The sequence below is a fragment of the Podarcis erhardii genome (genome assembly GCF_964252035.2).
Source record: "Podarcis erhardii genome assembly, chromosome: 1".
NCBI lineage: Eukaryota > Metazoa > Chordata > Lepidosauria > Squamata > Lacertidae > Podarcis > Podarcis erhardii.
In genome coordinates this window covers 63,424,953-63,448,174 of record NC_138497.1, presented here as the reverse complement: position 1 = coordinate 63,448,174, position 23,222 = coordinate 63,424,953, and the positions used below count along the sequence as shown (strand labels likewise).

Below are 23,222 nucleotides of genomic sequence, written 5' to 3'. Positions count from 1 at the left end.
CCAACTGGATTAGGAAGGGCATCAGTGCATACTAGGTCTGTGCCCAGATCCAGACCTCAACACTACCTGTGCAAGGAAGCCCTGAGCCTCCATTGGCCAGGAGCAAATTGCACAACTGGTGCTGAAGTGGAACCTCCCAGAGGCAGCACCTTCAAGGTAGATGCTTCTTCATACTGGGGCCTGACATTCCTCTGTACCTCTGCAGCTTTGCAGGCAACCCACAAGGCAGAGCATACTGAAAATCAATGGAGTGCTAGGTTTAAAGGAAGAAGTATCCTTTTAAGACTTTGAACAGTTTGGTAAAGGGGCCAAGAAAGATAAAAATCCTCAGTTAAGCTCCAGACTTTGTAGAGCCAAATTTTCTGCCTGGAACTGTCCAAGGTCCTGCAACTCCAGCCTGACTTGACCTGCCACCACCTGACAGACAGGCAGGGGTCAGACCTTGTGGGGGGGGGTGGACTATATTTTTTGGGGAAAATGAATGAATTCCTATGCCCCACAAATAACCCAGAGATGCATTTTAAATAAAAGCACACATTCTACTCATGTAAAAATACGCTGATTCCCGGATCGTCCGTGGGCCGGATTTAGAAGGCGATTGGGCCAGATCCGGCCCCCGGGCCTTAGTTTGCCTACCCATGGGCTAAGTTACTTCTGTTGCGTGAACTGAGGTGCAAGAGTTGCATTGGTAGAAGAAATATGGCGCTTGCTTTAACATTATCCAAATTTATTACAAAAGTGCAGTCTTCAGATGTGAATGATACAGTCATTAGTTTGCATTTGTACATGTAAACCTTCGTAAAGTAAAGAGCATCCCAAAAATTAGACGTGTATGGCATGGTATCTTTGTTCACTTGACTGGCATTTTCTAGGGAAATATTTTTGTTTCATTTTCAAATTCCACCCCCAGCATGTACTTTGAAAGATTAAGTCAGGGATGGGACAACACGTAGCCCCCCAGTTGTACTCTCATTCCTGACCACTAACTGTTGGAAATTGGAGTCCAATGACATCTGGAGGGCTACAAGTTGGTCATCCTTTAATTAAGGGTAAACAGTAAAGGGAAATAAAGATTATCCTTGAGCTCTGGTAATGCATCTTTCTTGTCTGGATGGAATATGGAAGTAAGTGTGTGTATGTGCATATGCCTGTGAGTGTACAGGAAAGAATCCACTGTACAAAAGTAAAATTAACACCAGTTGCTCCACCCACTTTTGCCTCTGACCCATCGCATCCTTGGCATGTGGCCTCTGTAAGGTTGCCCAGAAGGGAACGTATCACGCTGTGTTTGAAAAGGTTCCCTGTTCCAGGGCAGTGTTTCCAAAACTTGGGTCTCCAGCTGTTTTTGGACTACAATTCCCATCATCCCTAGCTAGAAGGACCAGTCGTCAGGGATGATGGGGAAAACAGATGGAGACCCAAGTTTGGGAAACACTGCTCCAGAGGTACACAACTGCCTTTCAAACAAAGAGGACAGGCATTACTGTGTTCTTGGTGAATGAATGCTTCCATTTATCTTCTGATATTATTAAAGCTTTTCCATACAATGTAAGGGGCAGAGATAGGGGAAATATGCATAATAATTAGGGCCCAGTATACAAAAGGTGGGCACCTGAAAAAGCCACTCAAGACTCAAATCCAACATTAAATGATCTTGCGATTGACAAATATTACATTGTAACGTGCCAATCTATCTCCAGTGCTTTAGATTTATAAACACATGAAGCAACTGTGGACTGCATTATACTATTGATCTATCTAGCTGGCCCAGTGCTGTCTACTTTGATTAATGGCAGCTCTGCAGAATTTCAGATACAGGTCCTTCCCGTTTCTGCTGCCTAAGATTTGCTTAATTTGATGTGTCAGATATTAAACCTGGGGCTTTCTAAAATCGAAGTACGTCCTCTTTTGAGCTATGTGCCCTCTTACACAAGGCTAGGTGCCAGTTAGAGCCCCAACTAGATATATAAGGCTTTTCTATATACACGTTTTGATTCTTTCACTTTCAGTCCTCTCAAAAGGCAGATGCAAGAAGAGGTTTTGCAATGAAGGGTTTCTTTTTATAAATCCCCACCAGTCCCCCACTGCCTCCCCCACTTCAAAATTTATACGCAAATGCAAAAAGAAGGAGAATGAAATATAAGAATAGCAAATCGTAAACAAATATTTATTTCTGGAACAAGTGTTCCTTCTCATTGCATCAAGACACCGATTTGAGTTGGTAATAGTTAAGACATTCTGGACTAGTAACTAACTGTAGTATTTTGAAAGCCAGACTGTAGCTGCTCATGCAGTCTGCCCTGAAAGAACATGCATAGACCAAAGTTATTGTAGACTAGATCAACAATGATCTAAAGCAGTTTGTTTGCATGGATGCTAGTTCTGAAGCTCTGCAGCTTAGGAGATTCCACAAATTCAGCTTGCATGCACATACCACTAATACTGGTAATTTGTTTGGAAAGACAAGTATTTAGAAATACAAAAAGAAAAGTGGAAAGAGAAAGATATTTAACCAGCATTCATGTAATACATATTTCCTGAGAACAGAGTGTGCCATATATCTTTGTAAGATAATTTGCATTCAATGCAACCACAGTAAACCAAATCAAGCAGAGCATTTCTCTCAGCTAAAGCAAATGGCTATAGATCAGCAAATTGTTAGACACTGTTAATGCATGTTTTTAAAACAAATACAAAAGGGTACAAGTGAGCATTTTCAATGTGCTTTCCAAGTATGTGTGGGGAAAATACAACAAGAATCAAAGGCTACAAAACTGAGGCCACTAGACTTTTCAGCTGTTCAGTGTAACTAACTAGGAACAAGTGATTTCAGTATTGTGGCCTAGAACTTTGATCGTGAACTTTGCATTGAAACTAGTTTTATAGTTCATCAGATTGCGATGCTGCCGTTGTTTTTCCGTCATTTGCTGATGCAATCCTAAGCATATCTACTCAGCAGTAAACTCATCTGAGTCGGATGGCAACTAATCTCTACAAATGTGGGCTCAGAATTTCAGATCTAGGAGTAAATCCTGCTGTAGTTAGTGGGACTTACTTCTGAGTAGATATGTATAGCATTACCCTCTTACATGGCCAATCAGAATGTGTCTGTGTATCGATCAAAGTGGGATAGACAGAAGAAAAGCCAAGCAGAATCATAGTTTAGTTGACTACTTGGCAAACCATATTGGTTTTAAAGCTTGGATCCAGCCAAGGCAACCAGCAGTTAGGTAAAACATAACAGCAAAACTTAACAGTAGCAAAACAAAGGTAACATGTTTTACAGCACACAAATAAAGTGTGCACTTTGCCATTTGTGCCCCTAATCCAGAGATCTTTGTGTACTCTGATGCACTCATAGTGTTTGTGTGCAGGCAGGCTTTTCCAGGCACTTCAACAGAGGTCTTCAGCACCAATGTTTACATGTGCAGTGCTTCTCCCTCTATTGAAATGTATAGAAAGCCCGTGAGGTGGGGGTTGGGATGCATTAGAGTTTCTATCTGCACAACAACCCCTGAATTTGGGTATCAATATATAAAAAGGGCATTATGATACTATAAACAAGATTGTCATCATATAAAAACATTAATTATATGACAGAAATATAGTAAGAAAAATCCCACAGGGTTAGAATAATGTATCATAATCAGATCACTTATGGTTCCAAATGATGGAATGTGATGCACGTCCCCGGTATAATAAGGTCATTTCTACAATCTGGTGTTTTTTCCCCTAAACTACAGAAGTCATCCTAAGACTCATGCAAATATTTATATATATATATGATATCATTGCTGTGCTTGATTATAATGAAGTGCCTCTTTGAAAGTTTGAGGGGGGGGGCGTGGAGTTGTTAATTTACTTTGGTTGATATAAATAAGAAAGAATTCTACACCTGAAATTTTTACAAAAGGAAAACCCAGGAACATTTTGGTCCCCATGTACAAGTGAATCCTGCACACTTGTTTGAGTTTAGTGCTTCATTTCTTCCACATTTTGAAGTAGTAGGTAATATAAATGATAATTAGTAAAGCATCGTTAGATGAAATCCTGACTTCAAAGCCATCAAACGATATTGCTCTCAGCTGTAGGCATGTGAGAATCAAAAGTGCAGGTCCCTGCAAGGGCATGTACTGTTTTCAAACAAAAATTTAAGAAGGCATAAAACTGGAGGATACTTCAATACTACCCTTTTGAATCTTTCCACACTTAAATTTTATAAGGGGGAAATTGGGGGGGGGAGTTCCTCTTTCTTTTAACTTTGAACAAGCAAGCCATGATGTTACACTTTATATTCCACATAAGCAGGAGCTCGCATAAGGCAGGTAATAAAACTGGCTTCTTGTTTGCAATGCCATGAGATTTCAAGTTGACGTGGCTGGTGAACTATATAAAATCCAGGTAGCTCGACAAGATTATATCCATACAGTTATACTTTTGCATGCCACATTAGAGCATGGATAGGACTCTTCACTTCAGAGATATGAGATGACCTTAATCTGCACATTTACTATCAGTAACCACTGAAAAAGTCGCATTGCGTCCCGAGAAAGTGCTGCATCAAGAACAGTGCAAGGGTGTATAAGCCGGCATCCAAATGCCTGCGAGCAGATCGAGAGTGAAAGTATACCACTTGTGCAGGCCTCTGCACAGGCGCACAGGACCTGAGCTATGTGCACAGTTAGCTATATGAAACAGGCTTCTGCATTCGGCCAAGGTTCTCTGGGTGCTATGTAATTTTCCTGATGTAAGATTCTGGTATGAGATAAACAAGTTGCGCCGCATGCAGAAACCAATGTCCTCCTGGCTGGAGAGCATCTCCAGATCCCAGCCTTAAGGCTTTCTAATGGCGAAGCTGTTTTGATTCCCCACCCTCCACTGATTTATAAAGACAAATGGACAAGAGGTGATGTGCAAACATCAAACTGCATAGTACATATTGAACAGGCTGATATCCCTTTTAAAGGGCAGAGCCACATCCACAATCTCAGCAAGAGACGAGGACAAACCTGACAGAACGGGAAGCCTCAAGGACTGTTATAGCATCAAATTATGGCCACAAAGGCAACAATTAATCTTGCTTGGTTGTTTTTTTTATATCATAGGCAATACAAATTCATTTGAGCAATTGAAAGCTGTAGAAGGAGTGAATAAACACGTTGTTGTTTTTTAAAAATCATGCCCTTATTATGAAAGTTTTACAAGTAACAGACATTTCTTTTCCAGTATGCTGCTGTGCAAGACTCTCGCGGACTTGTTGTAGCTCATTCTACTGCTGCTTGGTGAATCTACCTCCTTTCATAGCTGCAGCTGAGACAGCATCCAGTCTTTACCACGAACCGTTAAGGGGAAGTAGCTGTTTGTCTTGACTGTTGGTAACACAATCCCCACCAACCCACTGCCTCGTTCACAGAAAAGCTTGATAATATTCTTTCTCAACAGCAGGATATACATGCAGATGGATTCCTTTGCCTCGTTCCCAAATCTTCCCATCTTCTTCAGCTCGCCCTGGGAGTTTTCAGTCCTGACGATGTGACTCTCCTTCCGTATTAACTAAGGCCATTCGTGGTGATACTGCTTGCCATTCTTTTTCCGCTCTCTCTGCAAATGCTCCAGTTCGGCCTCATACATCATTTCCTGAACTAAGTATTTCTCCCTTCTCATTCTGTCACACAAGTCTTTGGGCATGTCTGGGATTAGGTAGGCAATGAAAGATTTTATTCCAAAAACAAGGTGCTGAAAAGAGAAAGAATATATATAGAGAGAGAGAGATTTAAAATGCTTACACTGATCTGTCTTGCTTGGATCGCTGCAGTATATTTGGGAAGCAATACACTGACTAGTTACTTATCCTTGATTATTAATATTAGCATATATCAGTGATCTACTGTCTCCTTGTGGCAGGGGGCTGAAAGGGGAAGATAGAATACATATTGTACCAGTGATGAAGAACCCCTTTTCCTTTATCCCAAAATTACATAGCTTAAAACAGCTCCTCCAATCCTCCCTATGTGAACATAATGCCAGCAGTTAGAGGGTTATGAATGTGTGTTTCATTTACACCAGGGAATGGGAAACTCTTCCAAACAAATGTCTTCTGGATAATCCTCTGGGAGCCATATTCCAACAGTTTGTGGGGCTGGAGGCAAATGTGGGCAGAGCAATGGATGTAAATTTTAGCTTTGTACATAACTATATAACTAACCTCAAACACTATAATGAAAGCCAGTCGAGCAGCAAGAACATGCCAGAACTGCAAGGTGAACTCATAGGGTGTTGAACTCCACGGAGGCGCTCTGTAATCTCTGTACCTGTGATGGAAATAAAGGAGATGAAAGCCATTTGGTAAAACTAGAAGTACTTGTAACCATGCAGAAAGCCTGAGCTCCCCATTTCAGTGATGTTTTGGCAGAAGACAGAAGCAGCTATATATGGAAACCCACCAAAACAGTGTGAAGGATGGGTAAGAGATGTACCTATTTATGATCAAAGTTGCAAAATAAATGAATGCCTTCTATGAATTAGAATGTCTAGAAAACAAGATATTAAAGGCAATATTAGTGAATTATGCGCAAGACAAAAATGAAGTACAGTTTGTGGTCTGGTATATCCACACTTCTGACAGTAAATATGATCCTGTACTATTCATGGGCTATGTGTGAGGCCCACATGATATGAAGAGAAGGCAGCACTGCAATCCCCTCAAGGCTATGGAATAACCACCCAATGAGATTTTGAACATTTCTTTTCTGCAACCCTTCTGAAGTGCAAAAAGTGTGCTCCTTTCCACTGACCTTCTAGCATTTCCCCACCCCCACCCCTTTGCCCTGTTGGGTTTTGATTTTTTTATCAAAGTAGGTGTGAGTCTTAGAAGGCGGGATATAAATGTTTTAAAACAAACACAGTAACGTGATTTAACCATGTACAGTGGTACCTCGGGGTGTGAATGGGATCTGTTCCGGAGCCCTGTTCTCATCCCGAACAGAACGAAAGATGCAACAGCGCATCTGCACATGCTTGGGTCGCGTCTCACCACTTCTGTACATGCGTGTGACGTCATTTTGACCGTCTGCGCATGCGCAAGCGGCGAAACCCAGAAGTAATGCACTCTGTTACTTCCAGGTCGCCTCGGAGTGCAACCTGAAAGCGCTTAACCTGAAGCATATTTATCCCGAGGTATGACTGTATATAAATAGTGATGTGGTGGAGTGGTGAATTTGCTGAGAAATTTCAACATCTCCCCCTCAGCTGAACTCTATTGACTGTATTCATCAAAGCAGTTTAAAAGGATATTCAAGACTTTTTGGTTAAGCTTCTTTGGTGTTTCCACTGAAATTAAGCAAGTGACATAATACATACCTACAATATCCTGAATATCCCATGCCAAGCTCGCTCAGATCAAATATTGATAAGCTGCTGTTGACGTATCCTCTCAAACATCTGGAAAAAAGAAAGCCCGGGAAATAGTTTCCAATGAGAAATGAGCTCATCATGGTTCTGTTGTGCTTATGCATGCAAAGCAGATCTCATTCACATTCCTTGCCATTATCAATGTGTGCCTATGATTCAAATGCCATGCCTATCATATTTTCAAAGGATGATGGTGCCCAAATATTATTGGGATTTATGCTGCAAGAGACCCATAAAGTCTTGAATATGTAAGATGAGGTTTATGCTTTGTGTGAGCATACAATTCAACTCTTCATCTAAGAGGTCAAAACTGTGCTTAAGTAACATTTTCACACTGTGCAGTGGCCAACCAGAATCAGAGGTGCTGAATGCAGCCAGGTTCCCTTCTCAGACTGACTAATGATACCAAATGGCAATGCAGTAATTGTAGCAGGTGTGCAACTAATGCTGTTAAACTGGCCCAGTTTCAGAGGTCCTCACATGCAACATTGGGCTGTATGCGTGCAATCAAAATAATGAAATAATGGATGCCACTGCCTGGATGGGGGTAGGTAGGGGGAGGATAAATAAATCTCCCAATATGTCAAAAAGATATTTGGTACAGTGGTGCCCCGCAAGACGAATACCTCGCAAGACGAAAAACCCGCTAGACGAAAGGGTTTTCTGTTTTTTGAGGCGCTTCGCAAGATGAATTTCCCTATGGGCTTGCTTCGCAAGATGAAAACGTCTTGTGAGTCTTGCGAGTTTTTCCCCTTCCCCCCCTTTTTCTAAGCCGCTAAGCCGCTAAAAGCCGCTAAGAGCGCTAATCCGCTAATAGGGATGCTTCGCAAGACGAAAAAACCGCTAGACGAAGAGACTCGCGGAATGGATTATTTTCGTCTTGCGAGGCACCACTGTATGTGCACACATGTGCAGGCTTAGATGCTGAAACTCCCAACATAAGAGAAATGTTGAACACTGCAGTAAGCCCCGTTCTGTGCCCAATAAGCACGGGATGCCTTTTCCCAATGGTGCTGTGGCCCATAGATTGCAGCAAAAAACTGGGCAAGGCTTTACCCAGTATCATCTCTGTTTGATAGGCCTTTGGGAAAAAGCTGTCCCATGAGCCCTGCTGAAGAGGGGAGGGGAAGCCTATATAAGGCTGCTTCCCCTGGAGCTCACAGCCATTTTGCTTTTAGAGCTTTCTGTCTGCCCACCCTCGGCATGGATAGGCAAACTAAGGCCCAGGGCCCAGATTCGGCCCAATCCCCTTCTAAATCCGGTCCCCAGATGGTCTGGGAATCAGTGTGTTTTTACATGAATAGAATGCGTCCTTTTATTTAAAATGCATCTCAGGGTAATTTGTGGGGCATAGGAATTCATTCATTTATTTCCCCAAAATATAGTCTGGCCCCCCCACAAGGTCTGAGGGGCAGTGGACTGGCGCCCTGCTGAAATTTTTTGCTGACTCCTGGGTTAGAGCCTTCACTGACTAATTTTGGGTCATTGGTTGACAGGGCCGGAAAGGAATTTCCCCCCCTTTCAATCTGATTGGTTGGGTTTTTTCTGCCTTTCCCTCAGTGAAATTATGGCTTTCCTTTGTTAGGCGGAAGAACATTGATTGTATGAGGGCAGATCAACACAGTATAAATAAACATTTTCATTCATTAATGAGCCAATACAATACAGGGACTGCAGCAATGCATTTAAATGGTATCATTTGATGAGGAAGTTGACACTTAGGTCCAAAGCTTATCTTTTTTGTTTTCTCATTGGGCTACAAAATCTGGGGGCATTGTATGGAAGGCAGGATACTGGCTGTGAAAAGAGTTAGAGCCAAGAAAGAGCTATGAATGATGGAGCAGATTAGAAAAAAGAAGAAGATAAAACTCTCTGTGTTAAGCAGTATTTTCCCTCATACCCACCTATTAAATGTGTAACTGTAAAGCCAAGGAATAAAAACACACACTGTCAATTGGTAACATCAAAAATTAGCTTAACTATTATTTCATATTGTCGACAGCAATGTATACAATAAATAATAGTGCTGTTGTATATGTAACACCCTACCAAAGCCTTGTGTGAAACAGGTGACCCCTGACACCAACCGGCCAAAAATACTGATTAAATGTTTATGTGGTGAGAGTACATCATTAAGACTAGGTTAGAGACCACAAATGGCTTAGTTCTTATGGTAATTCTCAAAATTCATTCCCTGGCGTAAGCTTTCCACATCCTAGAAGATAAACCCTGATACAAAAACAACCCCAGGCTTTGGAAATATTTCATAAGAAATAAAGTTCCATTGTTGAAGAACACCACATCCCTCTTTATGTGTTGTATCCAGTACACTGCCTGCCAATTCCCCCTTCTCAGTAGTGGCGCCCGCCCTGTGGAATGCCCTCCCACCAGATGTCAAAGAAATAAACAACTATCTGACTTTTAGAAGACATCTGAAGGCAGCCCTGCTTAGGGAAGTTTATAATGTTTGATCTTTTACTGTGTTTTTAATATCCTGCTGGAAGCCACGCCAGATGGGCGGGGTATAAATAATAAATTATTATTATAATAATCAAGCATATATATATATTCATCATTTTATTTGTATGCTGCCTTTACATAGTTAAATTATGCTCAAGGCAGCTTAAAGCATGAAACAAATTTATATGATAGAACAGAAATAGTCATAAACAATAAATGAAACACATCAAAAAGCACACAACCAATTTGAACCATTTCTACATTTAATCATAGTAAGTTCTAAAATAAGGATACAGAAATTAATATCAATAACAGCAACAACCTCGCCCTCAACAAGACCCCAGAGCAAGTGTCTGCTCAGCAGCCTCAGCTTTTGTAGCTGGAGTCAGTCAGGGCTCTCCCTACCCAGGCCAGGTGGGAAAAGGCCTGCAATGCAGGGAGCAGGTCTTCTAGGACTCATAGTCCCAACCTCACTGCAGCCTTGCCATTCCTAGCAAGCGACAGTGATGCCACTATTGAGAAGCTGGGTAAGCTTCTCTGGGTAAGCTGCGTTCTGTACATCAGGATATGAGATCAACTGGAATTAGAGGCAAATCTGCCAGTTTTGCTGAGATTCTCTTTTTGCCACACCAGTTTCAGTTCCTTGGTTGTTTTTTTAAAATCCTTGTGAAAACTTTTTTGTGCATATTTATTCTAATATACACATTTTTGCATGCAGTTTTACCTAATATAATGTATTTTCTTTTCTTTTTGTGAATATACACATTATGAACACATTCTCTAATATATGCATGACTGTTCATTTCTGTTGTTGTTGGAGAACCGCATCACAAAATTCAGAGATGTGTACATTTTGACGGATATGTATGCTTTGCTTTGCGTATTGTTTCAGGAGGTGTGAATTACATAAAGGTAAAGGGACCCCTGACAGTTAAGTCCAGTCGTGGATGACTCCGAGGTTGCGGCGCTCATCTCGCTTTACTGGCTGAGGGAGCTGGCGTTTGTCCGCAGACAGCTTCCGGGTCATGTGGCTAGCATGACCAAGCCGCTTCTGGCAAACCAGAGCAGCGCACAGAAACACTGTTTACCTTCCCGCCAGAGCGGTACCTATTTATCTACTTGCACTTTGAACTGCTAGGTTGGCAGGAGCAGGGACCAAGCAACGGGAGCCCACCCCGTCGCAGGGATTCGAACCGCCGACCTTCTGATTGGTAAGTCCTAGGCTCTGTGGTTTAGACCATAGCGAAACTGGTACAAATTTCTCCTCCATCCCTAATTGAGGTGGAGAGAACCATGGCACAGGGATGCAGCTGACAACATTCAGGAGCATCCCTATATTTCTGTTAACATCCCTCTTTCTGTTGTAATTGCCTGGAGGGGATGTAGTCTTGCAATATTATTTTTTTGTTTCTAGCACCATGTTTTCTAGGTCTTTCACTATTTGGGGGCATATTAAGCAATTGAAATTTTCCAGCTGTCTCATTCACTTCCAGCATGTGACTAAAACTGAACACACAGAGTTCAAGTGCTCTAGCTTGGCCTCTGATGCAATCCATTCTGGCCCACTGTAACCATAATAAAACGTGCAAAATAAAGAGCAAAATATACAAAAGGGAAAAATGCAAACTTTTGTCAAAATACAAAAGTGAGCCCATCAGCGAAAAATACAGAAAAGGCATAATTACTTTTCTTGTCTGTATCCTTGATCGACACAGGGACCATACTTGTATGCGTAAACAAAGCGTGGGATATAGTCAGATGTAATGGCAATAACAAAAGCGTTGGTGATGACGGCTAGGACTCCAATTCCTTCAAGGATTCCATACCAGATCCCTAGGAGAGGATAATTATCATGAGGCTAAACACAAAACAAGCAAACATGAGAAAGCAGATTATTTAATACTTTTTTTCCAGTCCATGCTCAAAGAAGCCTTTGTTCTAAAATAGAATTAAATCTGCACTTTCTCAATTGCCCTGCACAGCTTGCCCTTCATTCGAACTGAGTCTAGAAAACAAACAGCTTCCATTTTTAGATCCAGTTTGCAAATTTATCATCCACAGCCACAGTATGTGATGCCTCCTTTGAGACTCATTTATAATTATTACACTGCAGGTACGAAAACAACACCATTGCCCTTCCAAAAGGCTAGGACCATATCAGATTACTTCTGGTGCCATCTATTTTCATTTGGGAACTGGTGGATCACACACAGCAACACTTTGACCTGCGCTTGGAGCTGATACAGCAGAAAACAAGGGAGTGAAAAATGACCACTGCTGCCCTCTGCCCTGGGTAGTGCAAGCAGCGAGGAACTGGATGTGGTAGGAGACCTGCTACTCATTTCGGCTTCACTGTTTCCAAGCCAGGGCTTGGGATTTCTCTCTCATGTTGGTTAGTATTTGTAAACCATAAACAAAACTTGCAGACTAAATGATAAAAAGAAGTTGCTACAGTGACTGCACTTTGTCTCACCTATATCAGTTGCTCTTGCAGGCATCGGCCGCCTCCACTGAGTGACAAATTTATATGCATCAAGCCGGATTTCTATGATATTGTTGAGCAAGGCCAGGAGAGGTGCCAGGGGAAAAGCAGCAACAAAGATTGTGGTGAAGCCGAACTGTAGAACTGGAAAGAAAGTACACAGGATCAAAAAGGGAGAACCACTCTTGGTTACCCTTCTGTTTTCTTTGGAGTCCTATGACTCGGGCCTTTATTAAGGTTCAGAGATTGTATACTCAGGGGGGTGGTAGATGATTGATGGAGGACCCCAGGTGAGAGTCAGGAAAATGTCCATGTCCCAAGGTAAGAGGCTAGAAGAAAGGGAAGATCCCAGGTGAGAGCTGGGAGGAGCTACTATCTTCTGTTGGTGGTAAGGGCTAAGAATTACTTTTAAGAGAGGACTCTTATTCTATTTGTATTGTTAATAGCAGCTATTTTATTGTATTGTGAAAAACTTTAATAAAAACCTCAAAGTGATGGTCAAAAAGAAAAGAAAAGGGGGATCCATGTCTAAGAAAAGATGGAATTTGTATGACATTCATCAAATTACATACATACATAATTTTATTTGTATGCCGCCTTTCCATAGTTCAAACCATGCTCAAGGTAGCTTACAGCACACACCAAAATCAAATAATTACAAACGTAACAAAAGTAGTCATAAAAAATAAATAAAATATGAAAAGTACACAACCAAATTAAGCAAAAAATACAAAAAAGATAATTAATATAAAAACCAGCAACAACTCTATCCACAATTTTAAAAAAACCTAAATAATACTGCAGCCTAATAGTCTATTCAACAGACTCACCTTTGTAGCTGGAGTCAGTCAGGGTCCCACCTTTCCAGGCCAGGTGGGAAAAGGCCTGCAAGGCAGGGAGCAGGTCTTACCGGACTCACAGCCAAGAATCTACCAGTTCTTTCTTTTTTTTATGAAAAAGGGCAACTTCATAAGAACACTCACCCATCTCTAAGTACTCATCCATCAGACCGTGGAGATTCATGGGCTGTAGATTCCAATCTTTTTCCCACTGAGGTAGAGAAATTTTATGCTCCAGTAACTGCCCTCCTTTCTTGATCTTGCGTCGTGCCCACCAATTTTGCAGTAACCTGTATTAGATAGTCAGAGCATAGAATCTATGGTAGCACTCACAGTAACAATTTAATCATTCAACTGATGGCTTAATTCATCTCTGCTCTCCTAGTTTCTCTCATTCTTTGTGAACATTTGTCTCCTAAGAGAAGGACATCCTAAGAAAAGAGACAGTCTTATCAATGCCTGATGACTTGTTGAGAATTCCTCCCCCCAAACCAGATTACAACACTTTTAATGTTTCTGCAGATAAAGTACGGCTAAATTTTATCCCAAATCCCTTTAAATATTACAACTGATTGCCATGTCCTGCATCTAGTATTAATTTTTAATCTCAAACTCTCCAGTCTTTAGGAAACAGAGTTCCGTAGAGACAGCTTCTCTTTATGCACCTCCAAGGGTTAGCCATGCAGGAGAGGACATTCCCTTGGCCAGCAGATACAATAATCAAGTCAGCATATGATATGATGCCTCTGTTCATACTTACGGATAGCCAAGTTCCATGAAGTTGTTCCACATCTGTTTTAAAACCATGATGACACCCATCTGCAGGCAGAGGTCTATCAAACAGCCACTGGGATGACACTGAAAGCAGATACATAAGAACGCAGAAACATTAAGAAAGAAGATAGAGGGAAAAAGGCAAGATACAATTGCAACAAATTGGCAGACATTTGTTGCTTGCTCAGTGGTGCAGAGCTACAGCAACAGCCTCCAGGCAGTAGTGTTGCTGCTGCTTACCGGTAGATGGAGAGGCAAGGTGGTGAAGAGGTTGGGTCTGTGTGTATGCACTAGTGGGAGCACCAAATTGGCTCCATTATTGTGTCTGCATGGTCTTGACCTTGCTGCCACCTTGCTTTCCTCCTCTTGGCGAGTGACAGCGATGCTGCTGCCAGGAGGCAGCTGCTGTGGATCCACTTGACTGGGTAAGGATTTTGGGTTAATTAAAACATACTGTTGTTCTATACCAGGCACGTCCAACTCCCAAGAGACTGCAATCTACTCACAGTATGAAAAGACCAGTGTGATCTACCCACTGTCATTGCCAGGAGTTGTTGAGCATTTTTAGGGGAGGGTTGACAAAAGTTGTTTACTCCCCCCCCCCTTTTATTTTGGTTGTACATCACACCATGATCAACCTGGGACACCCCCACGATCAACTGTTCTATACTGTTTGGAAGTCAAGTTTGGTGAGGGTGATTAAATTATTATCTAATCTACTGTCAAAAGGTTGAACAAGCAGGTTAGAAGTAGTAGTTCTGGATAACTTGAAAGATTGCACATTGCACATGCTTCTGTAACATTTTGGTTGACCTGATGAAGCTAGTACCCTAAAGCACACACACACTTACAAAGAAAGTTTGGTGTTTAAGCTATTCCAGAACAGACTTTAATTCCTGAAAATTCACAACCATTTTAAAGGAAAATTTTTAAAAGACCATTTGTTTTTATATCATATACAAATATTTTAAATACTTTAAAAAAAAGAAGCAGAATAAGAGGTTGGCCATTTCAGACAACAGTAATTTGGTCCATGAGCAAAGGAATTGTGTGTGTGTGTGTGTGTGTGTGTGTGTGTGTGTGTATATATATATATATATATATATATATATATATATATATTTGCTTTCGTAGATTTTCAAGGGTACAGGAATGCAGGTTTTGGTGTCCTCGGGTGTCTTCCCGTGTAAAAGTTGGGGTGTCTAGACCTCGTCGAAACGTCGCCTAGACACCCCAACTTTTACACGGGAAGACACCCGAGGACACCAAAACCTGCATATATATATATATATATATATATATATATATATATATATACACACACACACACACAGAGAGAGAGAGAGACAGACAGACAGTGATTTTACATTGGTGCAAGTAAAATTTATCCTTACTTCTTCCAGTCTCCATCTGTTAAAAAGTTTGTTATACTTTCCAGGACGTCCAGCAAACCTGTAAAATGATATTTCGGTTTGTCAGCTGAATTCAGAAAGTATGAAAATATTTGACTCTCACACATTTTTACTGAGATAAATTGAAGTTAAAGCTAAACCAAAGTAAATCCTTATTACTTATTTCACTTTTTGTTTTGATGCATGTTGGAAAATGAAAAGTGTATCTCCCTTTAAGTAGTAATTGTGAACCTATTGTTACATCACTCTGGGAATTGCAACTCTGTGTAGGGAAACAGGATCTCCTAACAACTCTCGGCACTTCAAGCAAATCACAGCTCCTAGAATTTTGAGGGGGAGGCCATGACTCTCCAAAGTGCACTGAATGTACAGTGTGAATGTTGCCTCATTGTGGTAGAAGTGCATTTTGAGGGGAAATGATAAATGGAACTCTGCTCCAGCAGATGCCACCTCCACAACTGGCAGTTTCCCTCCAGATAAAAATGGAGGGGGAAGCTTCCACTCCAGTAAACACACCTAAGCACTCTTTTCCTGATAACCAAAATTATTTGAATTAGTTCATCCCCATTTCCCGGAACTATTGGAATACACATGTGTAAACTCCTCACACATATTGGTTTACACTACATACACCTTTCCCCTCCATGTAAGTGATTGGTGAAGCACTCCTTAAAAACCGGGATGCACTTTAAATCAGAAATAACATCTATTAACAATAGATTTTAAAATATAATGTTATTTTGTTCTGGGAGTTTCTTACATGCTTTTCTCAACTCATTTCAGATATACGTACCTTCCAAGGAAAAAGGCAATGTAGAAAATGGAGCTGTTTAAGTTGACAAACTGGAAGAGGAACATTTTCAAGGCAAAACTATTTTCCCATTCTGAGTCAGTTCTAGGGTGTTCTATTAAAAAAAATGCAACAGAATTCACAATATACATTAGTCTGGAAATAAACATTTCTAACTTTTAGCAGGTAAGATCTAGATTGCCATATACACATAAAGCTGTTTGAAACACACTGTTTAAAGATTATTTTTAGTTGTAAAATACCCAACTATTTACATTTGTTCTGAACAAGATAAACGTTTATATTAAAATATTACAAAAAGTCATGAGATTAAACATTAACCATCCCTTTCCTCCGTGTATTTGTTATGAGCATGGTGGTTCCAATACAGCGAACTAATAACACTGGCTACTTACTATTGCTACTAATTGGAGTTTTCTTTTTTTAAACTAATGATAATTGCTGTATGGAGGGCAATTTTTGTTGAGATCATGGCTAGGCTGGGATTGTGTGCTGCTGTTTTGCAAATAATATTTTAAAGTCCCTTTAGACAGATGCAATATACACAGCCTTTATGTACCAAGTTCTTTTCATTGAAATGTTGTTGCTGTTGTTTCCATGGGAAGCTGGCACTGGAAGAAGGAACAACTTAAGGGAGAATTCTACTTTGTACACATTCAGCTTGAACATAACCAATCTTAGGTGCTAGATCAAAGCAAAGGTGTTTGTAGCTGGGGTCCAGCATTCTGTTTTCACAGTAGTTAACCAGGTTCCTGGGGGAAGCTCATGGGCACTTTCTCCACACATCACAAAATTTTATACACTTTTGTCATGTCAACCCCTATTTGCCTTCTTCCTCCACCCTAAATTAAAAAGGCCCAAATGTTGCAATCCTCATTCTTCCAAATAATCATCATAATCGTCTTAAGAAGCTGAGGTGCACCAAGTGATCATTAGCATTGCTGCCAACACACTTGAAAAGCTTATCAACACCCCAACTGAGCTGACCTGCACCTTTTCCTTTCAAGAAACAAACAATAACCATATTTTAAATTGAGGAAGGCCTGAAGGGAAACCATGTTGATTCATCTCATGAACTGAGACACCACAAGAGGCTTCACCATATGAACAGCCACAATTGCTTTGGCAGACTCCTCATTTTGCCTCACTTCAAAAATCAGAATCTTCTGCCTGGCTTTAGGAATGAACTGCTGAGGTTACCACAGTGTCTTTCACCATAAATAAAATAAACTCATAAAACAGACTCATATTAAAATATTCAAAATTCTCAGTGATAAAGTGCATTATAATAAAAAGACCTAGAGTTGTATCTAAATGGTATCCCTCCATTGATCGGAGGCTTCTTGATCCAGTGAAGGCTTCCATGAGTGGAAAAGGGGGGTGGGAGGGAGAGTAATTGTAACAAGTTTCTCCTTTTTCCTGCAGCCCCTCTGGGTCACCTCCTATACTGGCCCCAAGGGTTCTACAACCATTTGAAGCAGATTTTGGGTCTGCAGAGCGAAGGGAAAATCAATACAGATAACCTCTCATCCTCTTTCTTCTTACGAAAGTGTCCACTCCATCAAGGAACCTTCTATCAGCAGAGGAATACAACTGGATACAAGCCATAAACTCATATTTCTTCCTAGCATAAAGTCACATAGACAATGTATTGGCAACCTTTCATATGAGCTATCGGCAAAATTTAGGTATGATTCACCATGATCATCTTAGAAGGCCTCTGGATTTAGATAATCTCTTGCAATTATTGGTTCAGGAGATGTTCTTCCTTTCACCAGGTTCGTTGTCTTTCAGGCACACCAGATATCGATAGCTTGTAATTGCATATGTTACATTATCTGTGTCGTTAGACACTTTATCAGATACTAACACAAGTATGGAAACATTCATCAGTGCAAATCACTCACCTAAATCTGTTAAGAGATAGGCAACTTTTTCATATACCTGGGAAAGAAATAAGAAGAGAATAAAAGTGTTCTAGCAATGAGTTCTGGAAAGACTTCGAGAAAAGTATACCACAGGTGTGTGTGCATGCACAGATGCACACTAAGTGGGGGGGGGGAGAGATTTAATTTTGGTTGCATTTTTAATGGGAAACTAACTAATTCACTTTTACTGTGAAATCAATTGATGTGAATCTGACAAATTCTTTTGTGGGCAGCTTCCCTGCATGCAGGGGAGCCACTCATGAAAGAGCAGCAACCAACACTTAACAAGATCAAACCCTCTTGTGTGGTGTTGCTTCAGGGAACAGGAAAAGGAGGGGCCTGCTGGTATGAAGAAGTCAGGCAGGAAAGGTATTCATCCACCCACCCCTACCTTTTTGCAGGAACACACAGCTGCCTGGTAGGTCTCCCCTTTTTGTAGCCCCCCCCTTTCCCACTCAAGCCTGCCCCTGCTTCCTATGCTCTACCCCTCTGACAGCCCTGGATCTGGGCCTTTTACCAGTCCTGTCTTGAGCTAGGGCTATCTTAGCCCAGCTCAGCCAACAACCAGATTCTCCCCAAACCAGCCTGATTCAGTTCAGGACTCAGTTGTATCCAGTGCGGAGCGCTAATGTAACAAACTCACCTCTGGGGATAGAGTTAAAATGAATCTGCACTTTGAGTGCTATTTATGAAGATGCTTAAAATACAATATACAAGTCTAGCTACATAGTACATTCAGCTTCAGTATTGTGCCTACTTACTTGATAGTAAACTTCACTGAACTCAGTGGAACTAACATTCATGTAGACTTATATTGAATTACACTGTCAAACGCGTTTTCTATTAAATAAATGTAAATGTATATGTGATGTGCTTGTGGGTGATTGTTTCTAGTTCTTTGAAATAACTTTTTTTGTCTGCTCTGGAGCTCCTTCATCAGAAACTTGCCAAATAAAACAGAAGAAGCAACTTAGTTCTCTAAGATTTTCACAGGACAAAATCATGGCTAACTTTAAATGCATTGAAGACATTGTGTTTAGTATTGTCGTGCTCAAAATCCATCCATGTGTCCCAGCCTGATATTCTGTTAAATAAAATCAGAAATATTATTGTGGTGTTAAATAGTAAGCTTTAGCTAGATCAGGCTATGATGATTACAACTATTCTCCTCAAAATCAGTGTGTTCTAGCCAGATATTCTGTTAAGTAGTATCAAATATATTATTAGGGTGTTGAATATTTAATTAAAGTACTATGTGTGGCACGCTTATCCAAACAAAGTCAATAAGTTCCTAGGCTAGAATTTCTAGTTTTATATGCGTCAGCTCAGGGAGGTATATAGTCATGAAAGGTATATCCACACCCATTCCTCTTACACGAGCATTTGCCTTAGGGCACGGCCAGATTTAAATTGAATATTTATTTCCTGGAGTGTCTCCATATTTGTAAGAGCTTTGACTTTCTTTCTTTGCTAACATGCCTATACTTGCCTTGATCCTGATATGGAACTTCAAACAACATGAATAATGGTTAGAATAATGTTTCAAAAGCCTGTTTCTCAGTATGATCCTCATCTCCTTAGTTCCTCTGCAATGATACTGAGAAATACTGTCATGGCAGGCATTTGCCAGAAGGGCGTTTTGAAGAGAACACCTCAGAATCAGATACTTGGAAGCCTAAAGTCTAATCAGTTTGCCTCAGCACTGAACAGGGATGGAGGAGAAAATTGATTCAGTTAACATTTAAAGGCAAATAACCTAATATGCCAACAGAAATACAAAACCTCGAATTTTGCAATGCAAGTCTCAAAGCCAAGTAATGTGTACAAAAATGGCTACACTAAAGTGTAGTGTTCATAAAGTGCATATATGAGTGAAAACAGCACGCAAAATACATTAGGGAAAGTAATATCAAAATTAAGGGAAATATGCATTGCTCAATATACACTTTATCTTGAGGCAGGCTGTGTAAGGAGAAGCCTCATATCTAGTTATATTTGCTAATGTTGTTAGTGATTGGTTATAAGGCCAAAGCCAAGTTCATACTATAATTAGTTTTCAGAGTTGCAGTGGAAACAAAATTAAGGAGTCCCAGAAACTGGCAAACTGGACCACTTGTTTACAATTTTAGCTTACAAACTAGAATTGCTTTAATTGAAGTTAGTTTTTATTAGATTGGGTTGTTTAATTGAAGGTGCTGCCCAGTAATGGCCAGAGGGTTAGAGCTGGTTGGGGGCAGTGTTGTTAACTGACTTCCCCAAGCAGAGGTTGCTGCTGGTTACCGGAAGGGGAGGGTCAAGGCAACAGAGAAGTCAGACAAGTGTGGCATGGTGAGTGTTGGATTGACTCTACCACTGCACCTGTACCACACCAACCTTCCCATCACCTAGCCCCCCCCTCCCCTCAGTTACCAACAGGGAAGCCAAGGAAGCAATGCTACCCCACCACTCTCTGCCCGCCCCCTGGCTGCTGCCCTACACAAGGAACAAATGGTATACCAATTCTACATTTTAATTCATTTTGTATATACTCCGACGAGCCTTCACTTATGAATAAAGATTGGGAACTTACAACATTAAGAGACATGATGATCATAAAGTTGATGCAGACTCCTGTGCCTGATGTAGCAAACTGCCAATACTTTTTAATGAAATACCACTGGAAAGAGGCAAACTGCTCCATAGCCACAAGGCGATAGACTACAACTGCAAACACTGCGGTGAGGACTAATGAAATCTGCAAACAGATAAAAATAAGAATATTTATACCCAAAATAGGCATTGGCTGGGAAAAGATTCCACAGAATTACAGGCTTGTAAATACTATGAAATCACATTTCTTTCAAGACCAAGTTGCTTGTTTATTTTTCAGTTAAAATAATTATTTAGTCCTGGGATTAAATTGCAGACAATGACCCGCATTTCCTTATTTTACTTTACTATATAATGAATTACCTCTGAATCTGAGAAGAACTATAAACAATTTTGGCTGATAGGAAATAGCCCGTAATTCCTTTACAAAATGTCCAATATTTTTTAGCGACTTTACCATGAAGAATATTCCTGACACAGACACCATCAGTCGACTAAGTTTATCAGGGAAGGGTTGAAAAGGTTCAGGCTTCCCTGTTATAGGATTTACTCGTTCCACTTGAGAATATTTTGCTTCAAATTGGGGGCGAAGCTCTTCCTGCAATTACAAACATTTATTTCAGTTCATGCCTGAAGTGGTTGGCATGTATACATATGGCACAATGATGAAAAATTTTAATACTTCCCTTCATGTTGATATGCTTTATATACTTTATATATCACTTCATAAGGTATTATGGAATTTTAACACTAAGATGCTCTGGGAAAACCCTGAAGATAGATACCTTTAAAATTGCTATTTGACAAGCAATGTGATATCAGTGCCAGCTGAGTGTCTTATTCGTAGTCCTATTTTAAAATTCTGTTTTCACACATTATGTCCCTTTTAGATATTTATTTGTTGGGGATTGCTGGGCCCTATATCAGCAGCCACATCCCTGACCTCCACACATGAAAAGCTGCACGTCACTCAAATCCATACCAGATAGTGTATGTATGATCTGGTACCCTGCAAATGGAGTGCCCAGATTGTGCCCACACATATTTGGGTGTATGTGCATAGGCAGGTGAAATCGAGGCAAACTCAGCACTCACTCAATATACTAACAGCACATGAAAAACTTCAAAAACCGTGGCACCCTGAATGTAGACATCAAAACTGCTGTTGTAATGTACTTTTTATGAATCTTACCTCTTCATCTTCCCAGTCTATAAGATCCCAGTCATAGGTTAGCACAGCCCTTCGCCTCTTCCAAAACTCTAAGAACACTGTAGCTGTGAAAGCCATGAATTACATGTTAACATTAAAATCAAATGACCACCGAGCTCAATGAGTTGCTCATTGAATTGCCTTTAAAGTGCAGTATGATTAAGCTGACTAGGACACCAACTATAGCACTGTGATTTGTCCAGTTTCATTGGTCCTCTAGCTGCTCTTTCTGCTGCGGCTGAAAACTATGAAGGAGAGTGAATCTTCTCTTTCTAGCCAATTAGTGCTGGGTATCATTTTCTAAAAATGGAAACCTTCTGCACTCCAGAAATTCAAAAGCTTCTGCAAAGCTAACTCATTTTTTTAGTTTAGAAATGCAATAGTTCCAAAGAACAGCAATGGCATTGAAAGAATTAGCTTAATGGGTAACACCCAATTACAGCGGTGCCTCGGGTTACAGATGCTTCAGGTTACAGACTCTGCTAACCTAGAAATAGTACCTCGGGTTAAGAACTTTGCTTCAGGATGAGAACAGAAATTGTGCAGCGGCAGCACAGCGGCAGTAGGAGGCCCCATTAGCTAAAGTGGTACCTCAGGTTAAGAACAGTTTCAGGTTAAGAACAGACCTCCAGAATGAATTAAGTTCTTAACCCGAGGTACCACTGTATACCCTAATGCAGGGAAATGATTTCAGCCTGAGGGCCACATTTCTTTCTGGCTAACCTTCTGAGGGTTGAATGTCAGTGATGTGTGAAGCCAGAGGTAAAAATGAGCAAAGCGACCATGTTAATTTTACTTTTGTGCAGCAGGCTAGTTTCCACACACCCACACCTTTACTAATCTCCATTCAGACAAGCACGAAGCATTAAAACAGATTTCAGTTGCGGGGGGGGGGGGGATACTTGGATGGGAACTTGAATAAAACTTGAATAAACTTGAATAAAATATTTGATGCCCCCTAGTAAGCCCCGCCTTACTAGATGCAGCAAACACACACACTATTTGAATGTGGCTCCCATCTCCTCAAATATTTTATTGCAGGGGTGACAGGACCTTGGACCCTAGGAGTTGGCTGCTATGGATGGGAAGCAGGGACAGTAAGGCCTGTGACTTGGAGGGATTAGCCAGGGTTAGATAGAACGCTCTGAAGGACAGCATTTTGCTTTCAGGCCTGAGATTCCCCATTGCTTCCCTAATGTGTAATTCTTACACCTAGATGAGAAACATCCAGACTGGTGCTCTCCCTCTCTCCCTCCCTCTCTCTCTTCCACTCTCTCTCTCTCTCACACACACAGCCAACAGCTGTC

General features: G+C 40.8%; 1 protein-coding gene across 5 annotated transcripts in view; it reads right to left on the bottom strand.

The window, feature by feature from the left end:
- Nucleotides 1-2,140: 2,140 nt before the first annotated feature.
- The window catches only part of ANO3 (anoctamin 3), a 230,651-nt gene continuing 209,569 nt past the window's right edge, over nt 2,141-23,222 (bottom strand). For all 5 annotated transcript variants that reach the window (XM_081834540.1, XM_081834541.1, XM_081834542.1 and 2 more), the window contains 13 exons: nt 21,898-21,980; nt 21,163-21,303; nt 20,686-20,850; nt 18,096-18,132; nt 16,171-16,282; nt 15,360-15,417; nt 13,952-14,049; nt 13,336-13,481; nt 12,344-12,496; nt 11,556-11,703; nt 7,360-7,440; nt 6,206-6,311; nt 2,141-5,736 (listed from right to left, as the gene is read on the bottom strand). In XM_081834540.1, the coding sequence (XP_081690666.1) occupies nt 5,554-5,736; nt 6,206-6,311; nt 7,360-7,440; nt 11,556-11,703; nt 12,344-12,496; nt 13,336-13,481; nt 13,952-14,049; nt 15,360-15,417; nt 16,171-16,282; nt 18,096-18,132; nt 20,686-20,850; nt 21,163-21,303; nt 21,898-21,980 (1,511 nt within the window). In that variant the 3' untranslated portion in view covers nt 2,141-5,553. The remainder of the gene's footprint in view (nt 5,737-6,205; nt 6,312-7,359; nt 7,441-11,555; nt 11,704-12,343; nt 12,497-13,335; nt 13,482-13,951; nt 14,050-15,359; nt 15,418-16,170; nt 16,283-18,095; nt 18,133-20,685; nt 20,851-21,162; nt 21,304-21,897; nt 21,981-23,222) is intronic.